General features: G+C 38.1%; 1 protein-coding gene across 1 annotated transcript in view; it reads left to right on the top strand.

Annotated features, from left to right (window-relative positions):
• FANCL (FA complementation group L) overlaps positions 1–21,742 on the top strand; it is a 77,461-nt gene that overhangs the window by 53,728 nt on the left and 1,991 nt on the right. Inside the window, exons 7-12 of the mRNA XM_049870150.1 lie at positions 285–353; positions 16,635–16,785; positions 19,375–19,458; positions 19,760–19,805; positions 19,895–19,976; positions 21,616–21,732. Coding sequence (XP_049726107.1) covers positions 285–353; positions 16,635–16,785; positions 19,375–19,458; positions 19,760–19,805; positions 19,895–19,976; positions 21,616–21,732 — 549 coding nt within the window. The remainder of the gene's footprint in view (positions 1–284; positions 354–16,634; positions 16,786–19,374; positions 19,459–19,759; positions 19,806–19,894; positions 19,977–21,615; positions 21,733–21,742) is intronic.

Consider the following 21,742-nt stretch of genomic DNA (forward strand, 5'->3'; position numbering starts at 1 on the left):
TTAGTCCGTTACTGTTTTTCAGCACCTACTGCCTTGCCCAAAACTGGCTGCCTTGCCCAAAACTGGCTGCCTTGCCCAAAACTGGCTGCCTTGCCACTCCCAAACCCCTGAGCTGTGTATCTCCTGAGCAGAGCTTGAGTATCACTGTGATAGGGGAGTCATCATTATGTTTGGTTTATTTGAATGTGTAATAAAATATTCCTAATATATTCAGTTTTTCTAAAATACCTCGTGAAATTACCACACGGAGGCAAAAGTGACTTAATTTTGCGCTTTTCTCATAGTATCCGGCAGAATCCCCAGATTGTTTTGTGGATTTTCCTGTCCCATTTCCTGTTTCTTGGACATCACAGGTAAACTCATAAATTTACTTTAACTGGTTAAAAAGTATATTTCATTGACTTGTGAGAGGTGATTATACATTATAAAGTGATTTTTTTTTTCAGTTTTCTTTAAGCGCATATTTATAAATGAACTTTCTAAGCTTTTCTTTCATACTTCCTTGTACTTAATGTCTTTTCTCTACACACACCCCCACCCCCACCCATATCCTTCCAGCCTCCAGCTTGTTATGCTTCATTTTAGGTAAAGATAGGGGAAATTTTTTGACAGAAAATTTCCTTTAAGTTTCAATCCTAAAGAGCTAATTATAAAGCAGTGAGCAGTCAGTGGACAATTGGGTGAAATTTCCCAGTTGTCAAAACTCAACCTTGATGAGGTAACATCAGCGTGTTTTTCAGAAGAGAACGAGTTATGACTGAAAATATAAACCCTGCTGTTTTTATCCAGGTTTTATTGTTTTAAGTTCTTATTTCATCCTTGAACCTCGGCTATTTTTTGTGTGCTCTGGAGCAGTCATACTTTGAGTGAAGATAGAGAAATTCTGGTCTGCTACTGCTGCCAGTTTAATTTTCGGTACATTGATGGTATCTAGCAAGGTAATGTAAGTGGAGTACTTTGTGAAGGGTGACATTAGACAGATGAGGTAGTGTGATTGTTAGCCATCGTCAGTGTTGTGTGTGAGTCGTGAGTTTGAAAGTTGTGGTAGAATGCTAGTCAGGTTTGGAGAACAGTCTAATGATGACGAGCGTGGTCTTTTCACCAAGTCCGTTGTGGAAATTAATAGCAAAACAGAGAATATTTCTAGTATTAGGCGAAGAGAAAAAATCTCTAGTGACATTTTATAAATAGTCTCTAAATAGAGGTGGTGTAGTCATCTAGTGCCACTATAACAGAAATACCACAAGTAGATGGCTTTAACAAACAAATTTATTCTCTCCCAGTTTAGGAGGCTAGAAGTCTGTATTCAGGGCACCAGCTCCAAGGGAAGGCTTTCTTTCTCTGTTGGCCCTGGGGGAAGGTCCTTGTCATCAATTTTCCCCTGGGTCTAGGAGTTTCTTCTCAGTACAGAGACCCACCCTGGGTCCAAAGGATACACTTTGTTTCTGGCTCTTCTCTTCTGGGGGTAGGAGGTCCCTCTCCTCGCTTCTCTCTTTCATATCTCAAAAGAGATTGACTCAAGACACAACCTAATCCTGTAGATTGAGTCCTGCCTCGTCAACATAATTGCCTCTAATCCTGTCTCACTAACGTCATAGAGGTTAAGGATTTACAACACATAGGGTAATCACATCAGATCCTAAAATGGTGGGCAACCACACAGTACTGGGAATCGTGGCCTAGTCCAGCTGACACACATTTTGGGGGGACACGATTCGATCCGTAACATGAGGCTACCCATATTTTTGTTAGGAAATTTTGATTAGGTTCAAGTAAAAATTTATGCTTACATTTAAAATGTATATGAGTAAAGTAATAGTCTTGTATGTGAAATCAGTTAAGAAAAATGCCTGACAGAATTTAAATAGTCTTGTGAAGGTCTAAATGTCATAAGTTTTTCTCCCCCGATGGAAATGGAGAAAATACAGCAAAAAATAAAGGAGGGAGAAAAGACTATGATTTATTTTTGTATTTTGATATATGTTGTAAGTATATAAAATATTGTGTTGATTTTTAAAAAGTAGAATTGGAATTATATATACATTGTATTTTTTTGTTTTTTATATACATTTTATGTTTGGTTGCATCAGGTTTTTCTTTATGTTTAAGTGATATGAAAAAATATTATACCTGGTTTATATTACTCCTTTAATATTTATCAGACTTACAAGTTGAAGGATGTATTTTTGATGAGTTTCTTGGTGTTTCTTCTGTAGACACCCGTACAAATTTTCCCCAGACTCTAACCTATGAAAAAGTTCATATCTCTGCACAAAGACTACTTGGCACTTACTTTATTGTGCCGTTTAACAAAATTAATTTCTGACTCTTCCTCTATTGGAAATTCTTTGAGGGCAAATTCTTTGAAATTTTGTATCCCCACTTAACACCAGCTCTGTGCCTTGCACAAATAAGTGCAAAATGAGTGTTTATATTAAATCAGACTCAAGTTGCAGATTTAATTGTGTCATATAACAAATTTTCTGCTTTATACCAGCTCCAAGTAAACTTAGTAGTAACTGGAATGTCGTAACTTCTCTTTTTTAATTATAGACTATATCACATATTCTTAGCAAAAAACAAGTAAAAATTAAGACTCCTTTGTAACCACAACTCAAATTTGACTGATGTTAATGTATTGCCACGTTACTTCAGCCGCGTCTCTCTTCCTCTTAGAAATAAAATGTGCTAGGAACAGGTAAGACCTCACCTTCTTGCCCTCCTTCCTTTCCTCTTTCCTTCTTTCTCTCCTTTTCTAGAAATTGGTGTGTAAACTATCCATGCATTTATTTATTTTTTTTTGCTGCATTTGTTTATACTACATCCTGTAACATTTGCAATCTGACTTTTTTTACACGACATTGTTTCTGAGATCTATCCATGATATAGGTTTGTCTAGTACATTTATTTTAAATGCTTCATCTTATTTCACTATGTGAGTCAACCGCTTAATTTATATGTTGCCCTGCTGATAAGCTTCTTTTCAGTTTCTGACTGTTATTTACAGCACTTCAGTGAGCATCTGTCTACATGCTGTCTTGTGCACACCTACAAGACTTTTACTGTGGGTTATACCCTGCCATGAAAATGCTGGATTGTAGGGAGTGTGCTTCCTCAGAGTTACCAGACATTGCCCAGTTGTCTTCCTAAAGCGGCTGTATGCATTTATACTCCCACCCAGGAGGCCACAGACGTTCCCACACTCCCAAATCCTTTCCAAGTCTTAGTTCTCATCTTAATTATTCTGATTTTAATTCTTATCAGGAATTGATAAAGTATCATTATTGTGTTCACAGTCTCTCCTGTGTTTTAAAAAAAGTTTATATGCCTTTGATTGTAAGCATTCCTTATATATTTCGATACTAATTCTTTTTTGGTTATTGGGTTGTAAATATCTTCTTCCTGTAACGCACCTTTTAACTTTGTTGGTGATGTGTTTTGCCACACAGAAGTTTAACTTCTAATGTGGTAACATTTATCAGTCTCTTCCATGTAATTTGTGCTTTTTGTGTTTCAGGTAAGAAGCCTTCACTATTTTCATCTGAAAAGATATTTTCCTGTAGTTTGTTCTAAAAGTTTCTCTTTTTTTTTTTTCACATTTCTTTGAGTATGAGATAGGAATCTGTTTACACTTGCCTATTTTATATGTGATTATAGAATTTATAGAATTTGGCTGTATCTTTTTTATCTGTGAAGGTCGGAGAGTGATTTCACAGCTTCCCGCCCCGCTTTTATACATACCATTAAAACATAGGAAGTTTTCAAAAAAAAAAAATTTACCTTTTGTTTTAGAGTCCAGCATTGAATCGTAAGCATTTTGGTGATGCTGTGAGCAGGGTGGACTCTGGAATCTTTTAGACATAAGAAGAGTGTTGGCTTAGGTTGTAAAGAAAGGAGCAGAAGCAGACTTCTGTGCTGTGTGTGATTCATTGTCATTGATTGCTTGGAAAGAGTTTTCTTTGTAGGAGTTATTATTACTATTATTTTTATCAGTTGTGGACTTTCAGCGGCATCAGTGTTACCATTGTAGTCTAATAAAACCCACCCAGTGCCCTCGAATCAGTTCTGACTTACAGCAATCCTATAGGACAGAGTAGAACTGCCCCATTTAGTTTTCAGGGAGCGCCTGGTGGATTCGAACTGCCGACCCTTTGGTTAGCAGCCTAATAGTAAACTTATGTTTAAACCCAGTGCCATCAAGTCAATTCCAACTCATAGCGACCCTATAGGACAGAGTAGAACTGCCCCGTAGAGTTCCCAGGGAGCGCCTGGTGGATTCGAACTGCTGACCTCTTGGCACTTAATCACTATGCCACCAAGGTTTCCAACTTACATTTACGAGGCTGTAAATAGGTTCCAGATAATTGATTTAAAAGAAGAAAAGAAAAAAAAAAGCCCTTGTCTGCTTCTGTGCGTTTCCTCTTCGGATTCAGTGTTTCTGGACTTTAAGCTCAGAAGATCTTATTTTTCCTTTCTTTTTTTTTCTGTAAAATCATAGACTCGGCTTTGTGGCATCCATATTAAAGATGGGTAATTTTCCTTATGGTCCCTGTCTTCCTGCTGGGTTGATAATGTTTTGATGTATTTTTCTTTTGCTTTGATGAGAGGTCTGCCGCTGCTGCTCTGACATATTCATTCGGATGAGTAATTATAACTTGCACAGTGTCAAGCTGAAGATGGTAGGTTTCGTGCGTCATGACAAGCCTGGTAGCCAGCGCAGGTGTCTCACAGCATGATCAGCGGCAGCCAGTGTATTCTGGCTCAGAAGAGGCGTTCAGAGTCGTAAGAAATCAGCACCAAGGGCAAGGCTGCGGCACCACTGCCGCCCCGACGGTGCCAAAGAAACGCAGAGTGCGTCTCAAAGGCAAGCGTCCCAATACCTCTCCTCACATACGGACTTTGTTTACCCCGTGAATTTTCTCTTGTAGAATTTAGCATAGAACTTTAAGTAACATCTCATGCTTTTCTACCTGATTCCACTTCCCAGTATCACAGATGCTCCAAAATGTGTCTTTAACACTCTCCTACCCCTTAGACTTTATCATACAGGTCATGTATGTGGAAATCGATGACTAATGAGACCATAGAATGCCCTAACGTCTGGTTTTAAGCACACGGATATTAGTGCTCCTATAAAAATGAAATCCATTTTATGTAGGTCGTTGACGAAATAAGAATAGATGTTAAAAATTGCAGTTCTACCTGTAAATGCGCCATTAAGTAAGGCTTGGTAAAGTATCATTGCCGCAGCAGTTGGAATTTTCGCATTTGGTATGATGCCATGTGCAGCGGCCTTTATATTTTTTATCAGGGAAATCTGATATTCTTGGAATAATGCCGTGGATGGAAGAGGAAAACTACCGATAAGGCCTCTGGCTGATAATCTGATGGGGAATGAAGAATTTGTAATTAAAGAAAACAGCCCGATAACATAGCAGGGAGCATGGTCTGTTAGTTAGAGCAGCAGACTAACAGTTGGGTACCCTGGGTTCTGTTTACAGTTCAGCCATTGACTTAATCGGACTGTAATTTCAAACAAGTCACAAGACTGCCGTTTGCCTTCGTTCGTAAGTAAATGGAAATAATGAACTTTTTCTCTTTACAGAGAGGTTAAGAAAAATAACGTTGATTTAAAAAAAATTCACCGCCAGCTAAAAAATCGCAGTTATCTGTGTTGAGGAGCCTGTAGAAGGTCTTTTTGACAAACTGGCTTTTTTCTTTTCTTTTTTTCCTTTTGCAGTCTTTGTTGAACTTCATGGTACTGAATGCTTTTTTTTTTTGTCCACTCCGAAGTTGGTTAATTACATATGTTTTACCTACTTGCCATTCTTATTGCCACAATGATATAAACTTTTAAAAAATCAAAGGGATCAAAACAGGAACTGAATTCATTATGGAGATAGGTGACATGGTAGAAAAAGGTTGGTGGAGTCAGGTGACCTGTTAACCTGGTAACCACCTGTCTTCTTTTTTTCAAATAACTCACCATGTATTTCAAAAGTACTGTGCATTGATTCTTAAAAAAAAAAGAGAGAGAAAATACAAACAAATAAAATTAAGAAGAGATAAAAAATCACCTTTAATGTCCTTGTTTAGATTTGGAATTTCACTGGATATACTTCTCTGTTTCTTTCCCCAGGACCAGCCACTTTTAACAATTAGCTGATGCTTTTGGTCTTACAGTATAATTTATGCTCTTGTATGCCCTGGCATTTATACTGCCTTTTGTTTGTTTTGTGGGAAGAAGATGTGGCATTCGGCTCCCCTAAAGATTACAGCCTTGGAAACCCTAAGGGGCAGTTCTGCCTTGTCCTGTAGGGTCGCTATGAGTCGGAATGGAGTCCAGGGCAGTGGGTTTGGTTGTTTTAGGCACGGGCTGTTGGCTTTCCACTTTAGGTAATGAGGAGCGTGCTGTCTCTTTTGCCTGCCCCACTCCACAAGTGTGCATACTTCCTATCTTCCCGTTTCCCCCAAATGGCTGTGTTTTCGTTTTGATTATGTCAGTATTCGGTGCTTACACTGTTATGAGTGTGTATGTGTGGATATAGGAGTACTGGTGGCATGACGGTTAACGTGCTTGGCTACTAACCAAAAGGTCAGCACTTTGAACCCACCTGCCACTCTGCAAGACAAAGATGTGACAGTCTCCTTCCGTAAAGACTGTAGCCTCGGAAACACTACAGGGCAGTCCTACTCTGTCCTATAGGGTCCCTATGAGTTGGAATTGACAGCAGTGGGTTTTGGTGTGTGTGTGTATGTATATATATATCCCAAGCCCAGTGCTGTCGAGTCGGTTCCGACTCATGCTGACCTTATAGGACAGAGTAGAACTGCCCCATAGAGTTTCCAAGGAACACCTGGCGGATTTGAACTGCTGACCTTTTGGTTAGCAGCTGTAGCGCTTAACCACTATGCCACCAGGGTTTCCCTATATATGTATATATATGTATATATACACATATATGTGTATATATATATATATATACACATATATGTGTGTGTGTGTATATATATATATATATATATACCCACACCCCGAGGACCCCTACACAGTGCTTAAGCGCTCAGCTGCTAATTGAAAGGTTGGTGGTTTGAACCATGGCTCCATGGGAAAAAGACCTGACGATCTGCTCCCGTGAAGATAATGGCCTCTCGTGAAGATTATGGGGCAGTTCTACTATGTCACATTGGGTTGTTATGAGTTGGAATTAACTTGGTGGCAACAGTTTGGGTTTTTTTTTTTTTGGTTTGTGTCTGCTGAAATAGAAGTTGAATATTAGAAGCCAAACCACTTTAGCAGAGACATGTAATGAAGCAAAGCAGCATATTGGAGTTGGTAGATAGAGACAGTGAGACATATATATATTTTTAATGGCCTCTCTGTTAACAGTTTTGGCATTTTTGAGCCCTTGCGCCCCTGGCTCTGGTTGTCCGAGTTAGGTTGGTAGCCAGCAGTGCATGGTTTTCTGTTAGCCTTGACCTTATCCAATCTAAAGATTTTTATGGGCATTTATTTCATTTCTTTTTTTTTTAGTGTGAGTGATGAAAAATTAGATAGGAGGGTGACACCCTTATTTTTGGTATGATCTAACTGGAACAAAAATACTAGACAAGTTTGTTTGCTAATTGGCTTAATTTTGAGTTTTCATGGTCTACCATACAGGGTAGCTAAGGCGCTCTGGTGGCGCAGTGGTTAAGTGCTTGGCTACTAACTGAAAGGTCAGCAGTTTGAACCCTCCAGCCGTTCCGTGGGAGAAGGATGTGGCAGTCTGCTTCCGTAAATATTACAGCCTTGGAAACCCGATGGGGCAGCTCTGCCCTGTCCTATATAGTCACTAGGAGTTGAAATTGATGCCACAGCAATGGGTTTGGGGTTTTTTTGGTTTAAGGATGAGATGGAAAGTGCCTACTTATTTTCAGTTTTACTTGATGCATTTTTCTTTTCTTCATTTTTTTCTGTTTTTTATTTTTAACAAGTTGCAACAGCTTTCTGTGGTGGCTACAAATAAAGTGAACATGTTTCATTTGGCCCTATGGATAACTACCCTCTTCACATGAATAAAAACTGCTAAGAAATCCTTTAAATGAACAGTGGTCAGTTATAGTCCAAATAAATTAATTTATGTAAGAAAGATGTTAAATTCTTTATGGATTACTTGACAGGGAATAATGTTTGATTAAATTGATTCAGTCAGACATGTACCTCTAGAAAGAGTTGACAACGTCAGTGAAGTTTACAAATAAGATCCAATGAACTGTTTAGAAGGCTTATTGTCTCTTTAAAGATACGTGATTAGATATATGGTAATTAATATTAAAATTTTTTTTTTAAAGTTTAATCTCTTGATACTTCCTTATTCTGTTGAAGCCTTTTCAATCCCCTAAAGATAAAAGTGATTACTAGAGGGTTTATCTGCATGTATTATAGGAAAGTGGAAAAAATCAGAAATGGAAAGCAACTATCGCAAGTACCAGAAAATTATGCTATTAATTTAAGTGTCATCAGAGCACAAAAGATCACATTCCGAGACTGTGCGAAAATTATTAAAATACTGGAAATAATAGTCCTTAAGATGAAGATATTATCCTCTAAGATCTGGTTAAGTGACTGACATTATTATATCACTTCAGGTATTATAAAAGTAACAAAATGCTTTTAAAGATAATAAGCATTACGTTTTGAGATTGGCAGTGTTCACACTTTTCTGCTTAAGTGCTTTCCTCATCCAACATAATTTAATAACGGTTATAGGGGAGTAGCTGACATCTCAGTTCCCACGTACGCCTTTCCTCCTTCCTTCTCTAATATATACACATTTAATATACGTACGTAAAAAAGCGATAACATTTCATGCTCTCAGCGGCGGTTGGTGAACTGTTACTCTCTGCCTTCTTTGTCCTTGTTGTAAAGAAAGACTGTAGCTATTCTGTGTTTTTTTTCAGCTTCTAATTGTTGAGGAAACTATAACAAAATAGCCACTGCCATGTAAATCCATCGCTTTCCTGAAATCAGAATATGTGTGTGTGTTTTTTAAAATAACAGATCTATTGAGGTATAACTAACATACAATAAGCTGAACATTTTTAAAATGTAGCTTGGTGAGTTTTAACATATGTTTATACCTGTTAAACCATCTTCGCAGTCAAGGTAATGAACCTGTCTGTCACACTCAAGTTTCCCCTTTCTCCCTTGTAATCCCCCTCCTGGCCCTCCTCATAGCCAGCCCCACCCCTGGTCCCAGGGCAACTACTGATCCACTTTCTGTTACTGTATATTAGTTAACATTTTCTAGAATTCTGTGTAATGCCTTAGACTTTGGTATGTCAGGCTTCTTCTAGAGTAATTCTTTTGACATTCATCCACATCGTAATAACACTTGGTTTTTTAATCAATGAGTAGTACTCCACTGGATGGATGTGCCACAGATTGTTCACCTACCTGTTGATGGACACGTGGGTTGTTCCCAGGATGTGGCTGTTACATGTCAAACTGCAGTGAGCGTCATGTACGAGTCATTGTATGAACATACGCTGTCAATTCTCTTGGGTAGACATCTAGGAGGGAAACGGCTCAATCATGTAGGAGATATGTTTAACTTTTTAAGAAACTGCCAACCTCTTTTCCAAGATGGTAGCATCATTGCACATTCTCACCAATAGTGTATGAAAGCTGCAGTTCCTCTGCGTCCTCACTGGCATTTGGTAGGATCAGTCTTTTTTCATTTTAACCATCCTAGAAGGTGTGTAATAGTGTCTCATTGTGATTTTAATTTGCCTTTAATGATCAAGGATGTTGACCATCTTCTCATGTGCTTATCAGTCACTTATATGTCTTCTTTGGTAAAGTATCTACAGTTTTTTTTGCCTAATGACCTAAAAACAATGGAGAGATATTCATGGGTCGAAAGACTTACCATTGCTATGATGTCACTTCTCCCCAAATTGATATACAGGTTCAACCCAATTCCATTGAAAATCCCAACAGTTTTTTTTTTAAGAAACTAATACAGTGATTCTAAAATTCACATGGGAATGTAAAGGACCTCAAACAGTCAATATTACTTTGAAAACCAAGAACAAAGTTAGAGGGTTAACATCACCTGATTTTAAGACTTATAAAGCAATAGTTATCAAGGCAATGTGGTATTATCATAAAGCCAGACAAATCAATCGTTGAAATAGAGAGTTCAGAAATCGACCTACACAGAAGTGTATTCAGTAAGGTGCAGAGACAATTCAGTGGAGGAAGGACAGTTTTTTCAAGAAGTGATGCTGAATTAATTGGATATCTGTATGCAAGAAAGGTGAACTTCAATCCGCATACAAAAACTAACTCAATATGGATCATAAACTTAATGCAAAATCTAAAACTATAACACTTCTAGAAGAAACACAGAAGAAAGCTTTTGTGACTTAGGGTTAGGTAAAGATTTCTTAATATGACACTAAAAACAAGATCCATAAAAAAAAAATTGATAAATTTGTCTTCATCAAAACTGAAAACTTCTACTCTTCGAAAGACTATGTCAAGAGAATGAAAAGGATTCCAGGGACTAGGAGAAAATATTTGCAAATCATGTACCCGATGAAGGGCTTATATTCAGTGTGTATAAAGAACTCTCAGAAGTCAATAATAGAATACTAACAACTCAAAATGGGCGGAATGTTTGTATAGACATGCATTCTAGGTAATTCAAGGTTAACTCTTTTATTACCATTCAAACGACATATAAATTGATTTCATGTGGAAAAAAATTCACCAAAATATACGTATTTAACTTGTAACACAGCATTGAAAATACGTCACTTGCCTGTTTGACACATGGCTGGGAATCAGATGCTCCTTACTGTGCTTAATTGTGCTCACGTGGAACTTGTACATAGACCAAGAGGCAGTTGTTTGAAAAGAACAAAGGGATACTGCATTGTTTAAAATCAGGAAGGGTGTGCATCAGGTTTGTATTCTTTCACCATGCTTAATCAGTCTGTATGCTGAGCAGATAATCCTAGAAACTGGGCTATATGCAGAAGAACAGGGCATCAGAATTGGAGGAAGACTCATTAACAACCTGTGATATGCAGATAACACGACCATGTTTGCTGAAAGTGAAGAGGACTTGAAGCACTTACTGATGAAGATTGAAGACCACAGCCTTCAGTATGGATTACACCTCAACATAAAGAAAACAAAAATCCTCACAACTGGACCAATAAGCAACATCATGATAAAAAATGGAGAAAAGATTGAAGTTGTCAAGGATTTCATTCTACTTGGATCCACAATCAACACCCATGAAAGCAACAGTCCAGAAATCAAAAGACACATTGCGTTGGGCAAATCTGCTGCAAAGGACCTCTTTAAAGTGTTGAAAAGCAAACATGTCACCTTGAAGACTAAGGTGTGCCTGACCTATGCCATGGTATTTTCAGTTGCATCATATGCACATGAAAACTGGACATTAAGTAAGAAAGACCGAAGAATTGATGCCTTTGAACTATGGTGTTAGTGAAGAATATTGACTATACCATGGACTGCCAGAAGAAGGAACTAATCTGTTCTGGAAGAAGTATAGCCAGAATGTCCCTTAGAAGCGAGGATGGTGAGACTTTGTCTCACATACTTTGGACATGTTATCGGGAATGGCCAGTCCCTGGAGAAGGACATCATGCTTGGTAAAGCAGAGGGTCAGCTGAAAAGAGGAAGACCCTCAACGAGGTGGATTGACACAGTGGGTGCAACAGTGGGACCAAATATAGCAACGATTGTGAGGATGGTACAGGACTGGGGAGTGTTTCTTTCTGTTGTACATAGGGTTGGTGTGAGTTGGAATGGACTCAACAGCACCTAATAACAACAACTTTGCTTCCTTTGTGACCACATTTTACTCAGCCATATTGCTTTGATCTACTTTGTAGTGATGGAACCTGACAAAACAACCACACCTCAGCTCTGATACCACCGTATCTTACTACATGCCAAAGTTTATCTAGTGCTGAGACCAAGGACACCCATTGGAAGCACTAGACATATGTGTGAGTGAGTGAGTGAGTGAGTGAGTGTGTGTGTGTGTGTGTGTAAACCTCTGGCTGAGAGAATTAATCCCTCTTAGGGCAACTCTTGACCAGTGGGGAATGGAACCCAGTAAATAAATTCTTCCCACTTCCATTTCTTGGGCAGCACTTCTGAGGAGCTTTCTCCTACATCTTCTCCCAGAGTCCCAGCAAGATTGAGCCACAGTTGACCACAGTGACCAGCTTGAAAATACCCCCTTGTTTTGGCTTTCCCTCCTCGTTTTGCTTTCACTCTGTCCAGTCCCCGCTCCCATTCCCTAAGATCACTTCCCGTAACAGACTATATATATAAGCCCTCGTCTCAGACTTTGTTTTCTGGGAAGATCCCAATATTACCTTTGTTATTTGCTACAAGCAAAGGTGATGTAGTCCAAGGGACCAAATAGAACAATCATCCTTATGGCCCAGAAACTTACCTTCTTTAAAAAAAAAAAAAAACGCTTGGTTGTTTTTTGATTGACTTGTTTTTCAAAGATTGAACAAAACTTACTCAGCTATCTGTGACCTTTTAAGCAGTGTGACTTGGCAGACCATCTTTAAAATCAGTTTATAAATCAAAGGATGCACAAGTCTTTTCCCAGATGATTTCCTTGCCACCTGGAAAGTTGTGATCCTCTTCACAGTTGCTGTCATCTTCCTTTGACCTGTCACCACGTGTAACTAACAGTGAGCCACAGACACTAACTTAGTTTGCACTGGTGCCTTATTTATTTATAGGATATAAGAAAAGTTTTTCAGCATTTCAGTTCTAGGTGCTTGCAAGTTTTGAAGTTTAGTCCTAGGCATGTGAACAATTTATCAGTACGTCCTGACACCGTGGAAACCAGACCACTGATTTCTTTCACTAAAGGTACATCTTTGAGCCATGGAGCTAAAAAAAAATCTCCATCTACTTTCCTGTTCACTGGCCAACACTTCATAAGTAATAAGTGGAAAATGGGACACCTTTTAAGACTTTTTTTTTTTTTTAAGACTTTAGGGAAATGATATAGTGAGTTAACTGAGGATTTATTTATTGAAGATGGACAAGCACGCCCATCCTGTCCTCGCCCTGCTTGACTATCAGGGGACTTGGTTCACGTGTACAGCTTAAGGATTGGCCAGTTATGACAAAGTAGACTGTGCTTGCTTCGGCGTGGTGAAACCAGTTAGGAAGTAGAGTGAGCCTTTTAATCTTCTCTTAGGCTATGATTGGATGACCTTTTGACCAGGCTAACTTTCCAGTGACCCATGACCTAAAGGTTCAAATGCCAAATCTGTAGTACCAACAGAATGGTTTGCTCAGAAATCTTCTTAGTTGTACCAGTTCAGAAATCTTTTCAGTGAGTCAGCGCAGCGACCCCACGTAGAGATAATTTCACCGAGACACTCGTAACCAGGACAGCGCAGGTATTCTGGTTTAGGTACGGAGAAGTTCATTAAGTGCCTTATGTGAACCTAATATTGGATTGATCTCTTACTATATGCCTGCTCTTTTCAAGTCACGTGGAGGTGTCTGTTTTTTCCTTAAGATTAATACATTCTTTTTTATTCTTCTGACCTTGGCTTTTCACTACAGGAAGACTGGACTCCATATCAGGGAATATCTCTGCTGGTGAACTTAGCTTTTGTGCTCCTTGTGCATGTAATGTTGTAGAGGCAATTTTCCAATCTGTTATTTCAGTCTGTGTATTTTTTTTCAGCTACACCCCTACCCCACATAAAAAGTTATAGACAAACAGATAAAATAATCTGTTGTGTTTGATGTGAGGAGCCCTGGTGGTGCAGTGGTTAAAGCGCTTGGCTGCAAACAAAACAGTTAGTGGTTCAAACCCACCAGTGGCTCTGTGGGAGAGAGATGTGGCGGTCTGCTCCTGTAAAGGTACACAGCCACGGAAGCCCGATGGGGCAGTTCTAGTTCTGCTCGGCCTCGTAGCTATGCTATTAGTCCCAGTCGACTTGACGGCAGTGGGTTTGGTTTTGGCGTCTCATGTGCCTTCATGGTGGTTGTTTGCTGCAAACCTTTGGGGCAGGTGAAGTAGAATGCCATAGGCTCTCACCCTTTCTCACTTTGTTTTATGTTTTCTAACTTTGTCAGCATGTCTCTGTCTTAGTTTCCTAGACTCGAGAGGGTGGCTTTAAAGAACAGAAATTTGTTTTCTCACCGTTCTCAAGGCTGCAAGTTCAAATAAGGGTCTGGACTGCGTGGATTCCTTCTGTAGGCCACTCCCTGGTTCCTGGCGTCTGGCTGCAGTCCTTGGTGTTCCTTTGCTTGTCAAGGGAGGCTCACGTGGTATCTTTTTTCCCTTTGTGCGTGTGTGTCTATTCTGCTCTTTTTATAAGAGGCCTCTGAGAAGGGACTAGGTTTAGACCCACCCCACAGTAGTATGACCTCATTAACATAACAAGAAAACCCTTTCTCAGTGGTGCCCTATTTATAAATAGAGGGCTTAGAATCGCAACATAACTTTTCTCGGGACGCAATTCAATCCCTAAGTCTCTCTCTCTTTTTTTTTTTAAATAAAGTTTTAAGGATAAGAGGTTTTCCTCCCACTACACCTAGCCCTTAGGTGAGAGGCTTCTGTATCATTGTCCTGGTTTCTGGGATATTTTTCTTCTCTGTAAGAGTTTACTGCTTTCTGGGCACTCTGTGTGTGTATAGCTAATTTCTATTCTTCATTTTTTTCTTACATCGTTCTGTTTCATTTCCGTTAATCCTGTGTTTGTGTGTCTGTGCAAAAAGGATGGCTTTTTCCTTGATTAGTGAATTCACCAGTTGCAGTGTCCTGGGTGTCGTTTTTGGATCTTCACCGTATTTAGACTGTTTAATTGCTTTACTGTTCCTATTAGGGATATGTGGTTCCAAAAATGTAAAAGTTTTGGAAGACTGAGATTCTTTCCCTGTAGTTTAGAAAATAATAGTCATGTAATGCGTCATTGACTTCTCCCTTGAATACATGGGGATAGAAAATATAATACAGTACAGATGTTTTGATTCTGATATGGAAATTCTTCTGATTAGAGAAGGAAAAATGACTGTATGTTAGGCATGTAAATATGCGCATCAGGGATAAAATCTGTCTATAAGCAAGAAGTGGAAATGGAATACATTCTAGTAGTTAATGTCTCAAAAGGGAATTATAGCTACTTTTAAGTAGACAGTGTCACCTACTTTATGGATTTTCACACAAGTGTATTTAGAATTCTTGACTTTTTGACTAGTGTGTTATCTTAGAAGTTATCTCCTGGACACACTGTTACGGTGATTTAAAAACTAGATAGTCAGGAGTTCAGTGTTCTGATGCTGGGATTCTGGCACCTAAACTTGTACATAAGTACAGTTTACTGGAAGAGTGGACATTCTTCCATAAGTGTACTAACAGGAACATAGCTGGAACGTGTCCTTTCTCGTTTGGGATGATAAGGTACAGTAGCTGTGTGTATTACTGGGTTATTTTCAGACATTAATCTACTAGTTCCTACTCTTACCCTTTTTATCTGTGTCTAGGTTAAAAGAGTCGACCAGCTTTGTGAAACTAAGTCAGGAATGTATCCAAGTATAAGCCCGGGCTGAAAGGATGAAATTGAATAGGTTTTCTTTGAGTACATAGGTGCTAACTAACTAGGTATTTAGGGAAGTGAGCGCTTTTTAAAAATCTTACTTGGGGTTTATCATAGTTCTTGTATTAATCATTTTGGATGAATACATTTATAATATTTTCAGTGACTTTTTATATGTTTTGCTTATTCAAAACAATAAATAGAACCCTTCTTTTTGAAACTTTTTCAAAAGTTCGAAAACTTTTCAGACTGACTGTTTTTTATATTAAAACTATATAGTAAAATATATCTGTTAAATATACGACATTTTATGAGAAACTCCTTAGTTTAAAAGTAAAAGTATAAATTATGATGGTTTTACTGCTTACCATTTAAGGAAAATGTATTTAAGCCTGTTCTCATGAAGGATTAATGTCTAAAATACTGAATTTAGAGATTGGCTGAAAGTTAAATGTGGAAGGAAATCTTGTTTGTAATTTCTGTTTGAATCCATAAGAAGTATGTAAAAGTTTTCCATACTTTGTGGCCAGTGAGGTGTGCTAAGTTATTTACTCATAATGTTACAGGTGATCTAATTTAATCAAACTACAAATAGTGCTGCATCTAACTAGCTTTAAATACAGCAAAAATGAAATTATTTTCATACCAGAGTTCTATAGACGTTATGCCCAGTATATATTAGATGTCTTAGATACCCTAATGAAGTTGTACATATATATCTTGAATTAGTAATTACTATTAAATATATACAGTACAGGATGCATCATAACAAAAATAAATATGGTTTTAAGAAAGCCATTTTTCTACGGTAAGATGCGTAGTCGAGTGACAGAAGGGAATCCTGTTAGCTGGTGAAGGTGAAGAGGTGTGAAGCGGGGAGACCAGAGTTTTGTTCACTGGAGCCTAGTTTCTAGCTGAAATGAAACAGCTTAAAATTTCTAAATTGAGTTGTGTTTTAAGTGGAAGAGTCTCTGCTGTTGGTCGAGTGCCATGTAACTTACTCAGCGTTCATCTTTTCACAGAGCTCTTTAAAAAGCATCCATAGTCAGTTTTTGGCAGCACTGGACTCACTGAAGGCATTCTGGGATATTATGGATGAAATTGATGAGAAGACCTGGGTACTTGAGCCAGAAAAACCTACGAGGAGTGCCACAACTCGCAGGATTGCATTAGGTAGGAGTAAAAGGATTAAGGTTATTATTATCATTTTTTTTTTACGTGTTTGATTTTATTTGGTATTACTTAAGAAAATGAATCTAAAAATGAGAATTAGACTCTTTAGATAAGATTTCTTGGTATGAAGCCAACTATTAAGGTTTATTTGAGATTTACTGTAATTTAGTACAAAAAACCAAAACCAAACCTGTTGCCGTCGTGTCGATTCTGACTCAGGGTGACCCTATAGGACAGAGTGGAACTGCTGCCTAGGGTTTCCAAGGAGATGCCAACTGCTGACCTTTTGGTTCGTAGCGGAGCTCTTAACCAATGTGCCACCAGTACTGCAGATTTAAATGTAAATATTCCAGGGTGGAATGGGCAGGTACTGAGGTGCTTCCTCATAAAAGGTGGGAATGCTATGGAAGCATCATTCAGAGATAGTGTTTAATTAGATTTCAGTTCGCACACGGATAATGAAGCAGGTCACTCAGAACTTAACGTTACTTACAACAACCACAACAACGAGAAAACCGTTACAAATATCGAAGTTTTCATCTGTGAAACCAGACAAGATCGGTGTGAACAAATCTGGGGACGTTTTCTGACGAACCCATAGAAAGCCAAAACCAAACCCGTGCTGTGGAGTCAATTCCGACTCATAGCGACCCTACAGGACAGAGTAGAACTGCCCCACGCGGTTTCCAAGGACTGTCGGGTGGATTCAGACTGCCTGCCTTTTCTTGGTTAGCAGCTGTAGCTCTTAACCGCTGCGCCACCAGGGTTTCCATACAGGAGAGAATAAAAGAAACCGAAGTGAGGCATGCCACTGAAGGGTAAGCAGAAAGCACGACATAAGAATGGAAAACATTCTAAGTGTTTCTGTTTGCCTTAAATATATGAAATTAATAAATAAGATGCAGCATAACCAAAAATATCCCTGCCAAGTCACCATATTGTCTTGATTATAAAATGATTATATATTTGTGTTTTCATTATGAGCAAGCAATACGTAAAGTCAGTTTTAGAGCTCAACCTCTCAAGGTTTTAGATGCTTTAAACTGTATTCTGGGCTCATGTTAAATACTGTAGTTACTTGGTTACAAGACATCCATTTATCTCTCTCCTGATTTTTTCCTAGCCCGTATGGATATATTGCTGAGAGCTTTATAGTCCACGGGACATTTTAAATTGTGATGTGGATTATATCCAAATTACCCAACAAGTTTTATAGTTCCCACCTAGGCATAAGAGATTATTGGGGGGAGAAAAGCGATACGTTAACATGAGAAGAAGAAAGTATATGGATGCAGCAATTCTATAAATAGTATTGTTACTTCGCTAGTTTGAAAAAGTCTGAACAGTGTTTAGTTTGGAACAATTAGCAACAAGTAGGTATTATGAATGAAAAGACTTCCTTTGAAGAATTACAGTAGTTTATTATCTTCATGGCTCTATTAAAATTTTTATTCTTACAGGTTATGAGTAAGTACACTTCTATTGTCTTTTTCATCATTCAGCATAAATGGGCTGGTTTTTCTTCATCTCGTCTGTATTTACTTCTCAGCTCTCGTTTTTCCCACCTTGCGTTCATTTGCTTTCTCAGGATCGAGTTTTTAGCAACTTAATGGAAAGATGAGTTAATACAGCCATTGTTGTTAAGTGAAAGTACTTTCTAGAACTATTGGTAGATGACACTGTTAAAAGGCTAATATGGGATTTGTGTTCATGGTAAAGAACTTGTTAACCAATGAGATTGTAACGTTTTTTAAATTTTTATTTTTGTCATTCAGTGGCTTAGTAGTCACTTTTTACTGTACTTGATTGCCTCTTTTTGCCCAATTTGTAATAATTTTATTTATTTTGTTGCCAATCTTTAGCAAAAGGTCTACTCTATAGCATATGGGATTTATCAAGACATTTTCATCACAAAATGAAATCCAAATTGATCTTAAAATGTGTACTTTAAAAAAGAGCAGTAACATTTCTGAAGTCTGTACTGCACTCCAGTACAGGTGCAATTTATAAAAGAACCTAGGGCCAAGCAGAAATAACTTTTTCTTAGATTCCGTGAATTGAGTAATTGGTTGTTTTGGTAATAAAATGAATAATTTCCATTTTAACGTTGTTCACTTTCAGGGGAAAGCTTCTCACGGAACAAAAGAATTCAGATAATGTTTTTATAAATGGATCTTGGCTGTTCATAAAACTCGAGTTGCAAAACATGTTTACTCTTACCACTTATTGTATTCCTAGTCTTTTTACGTTTGACCACGGTTCTATGAAAAGTAAGCCATAAAAAGTAATTTAGACCATTACTTCTTAAACTTACGGCTTGTGGTGATATTTTTTACACTGAAGACCTTTGATTTATCCGCTCAGTAGAGAAATTTTATTCAAGCTTTACTGTAATAGAATTTTAACCAGAATTCCAATCTAAATTAACTATATTAACTAATAATTCAGCTGTTTTTTAAAACTTGGAATCCCTGAATCTTTAGTAATAATCACAATTGCAAAAATCTTTACTCAGACGCTTATTTATTTTTTGTTGATTTGATGAACTGTTTGATTTCTAAAAACTTTAATCTTCTTCTTTAATTCTAGGAAATAATACTTCAATAAATATAGAGGTAGACCCCAGGCACCCCACTATGCTTCCTGAGTGCCGCTTTCTCGGAGCCGACCATGGTAGGAGACCTCAGATCTAAGTGTTTTTAAAAGAATCATAAAATTTTTGTCTAATACTGCTAAAATAATTATTCTAAAATAATATATTAATCACAGTTATTTTAAATGAAATATCTCATCGCTCTCAGCTGTGTATAACTTTGTGAATTTTTAATACATAATATTTTTTTTTTATATGTGATTTGGATTTTCTCAGTAGTTAAAAAGCTAATTCTGTGCCGAATGTGGCTTTACAAATTACTGTTTTTTTACTAAATTTTTACTAAATTACTAATTTTTTTCCTTTTTTTAATATCCGAAGTGGTAAAGCCTCTGGGACTAAAACTAAGCAGGAATATACATTTGTGGTACGTATCTTGGAAATATAATTGTTAACTTTAGTACGCTTTCACAAATTGAACAGCAGAAATGCTTTTTTTTTTTTTCATTCTTTCAGGGATCCAGAAAATACTCTGTTACAAAACTTGAAAGATGTCTTAGAAATTGATTTTCCAGCTCGTGGTGTCCTGGAAAAATCTGTAAGTTGTTCTGTCTGTGCCTGGATAGTCCAGATAGTGTTGCATGGCGAGCGTTCAGTGCTCTTCTCTAGGTACCAAAGAAGATGAGGCTGAGAAGGGAGAGAACTGGGGCGGTATCGTAACAGACTTCTAAGCGGCAAGCAGCAGTCGCATCAGAGAGCTTACTAACCTTGGCGGTTATAAGTGTGCTTTCTTTCAATGGTTTTCAGTCAAGTGTTTAATGACGGGCATCTTTATTATTATTAAAAATGGGAAAGGCTCAGAGAAGCTCATGAGATATTTGGATTTTCTGTACTGTTTGCATAGACATGACTGAAGTCAAGTTCTCAGTAGTTCAATATAAGTGTTTGTCAAGGAAGGTGGTATAGTTTTACAAAATTAATAAGACGTCACTCCATTCCCCAAATAATAAACTTAGAATTGATTTTTAACAAAGCTGCTAAGATTCTAGACTACTAAAATGGTATCTTTTTCTTTTAGTTGCAGGATTTTCAACAGTTCAGTGATCACTAAAACCAGGGAAAACCCAAACCCATTGCCATCGAGTTGGTTTCGACTCATAGCGACCCTACAGGACAGAGTAGAACTGCCCCAGAGGGTGTCCAAGGAGCACCTGCCAGATTCCCACTGCTGACCTTTTGGTTAGCAGCTGTCGCTCTTAACCACTGGACCAGTGTCAATTCCTGTCTTTTACAGTTAAATACAATAGTTAACCCTTTTGTGCCCGGCGGTACGTATAGTGACTATGAACTTTTTCAGCCTCTGGGGGCTGGTGGCGTAGTGGTTAAGAGTTGACTACTAACCAAAAGGTCTGCAGTTGGAGTCCACCAGGCGCTCCTTGGAAACTCTGTGGGGCAGTTCTACTCTGTCCTATAGGGTCGCTGTGAGTTCGAATCGACTTGACGAGTTTTGGTTTGGGGCTTATTGGGAAGCTGCTGTACCACTGACAGTGCATGGTGCCACAAGGCAGGGGACTGTACAACCCTGTGAAACTGAAGAAACGGGCGTGTGCCACAAACTGCTGTCTTTACGGGGTATTGTACGAGGTGTCGCAAACCCTGGTGGTATAGTGGTTAAGTGCTATGGCTGCTAATAAAAGGGTCGGCAGTTCGAATCCACCAGGTGCTCCTCGGAAACTCTACGGGGCAGCTCTACTCTGTCCTATCGGGTCGCTATGATTCGGAATAGACTCGACGGCACTAGGTTTGGTTTTTTTGGTACGAGGTGGCTGAATTTTTGGTAGGAAAAATAGAAAATTTTTAATTTATTACATGTACGTACCAATAGACTCCAGTGGGGACTCTGGGGTAGAATAAAATGGTTTGTAGGAGGGAGCAAGAAAAAAAGATCCATAAAAAAAAAAAAAAAATTTTTTTTTTTTTTTATGTCCATAGCACGTACCAAAAATTCAGACATGCCAGTGGTTCAGCATACTCCATTAATGGAATCACATGGTATTGGCAAAAAATTCAAAGCAAAAAATAATTGGTCACCAAAGGGTAAAATAATGGGCATTATTTCTCTTCATAAAAACGTGTATCTATAAAAATTTAATACAGGTGATACCATATTATTTACTCTTCCTTACCTCACCTTGTGTGCTTTAAACATGTTTACAAATATTTATTTTCTTTGGAAGGATTTCACTATGGATTGTGGAATTTGCTATGCTTATCAACTTGATGGTGCAATTCCTGACCAAGTGTGTGATAATCCCCAGTGTGGACAGCCTTTCCATCAGCTATGCTTATACGAGGTAAAACGAA

Source organism: Elephas maximus, chromosome 26, assembly GCF_024166365.1.
Source record: "Elephas maximus indicus isolate mEleMax1 chromosome 26, mEleMax1 primary haplotype, whole genome shotgun sequence".
Taxonomy (NCBI): Eukaryota; Metazoa; Chordata; class Mammalia; order Proboscidea; family Elephantidae; genus Elephas; species Elephas maximus.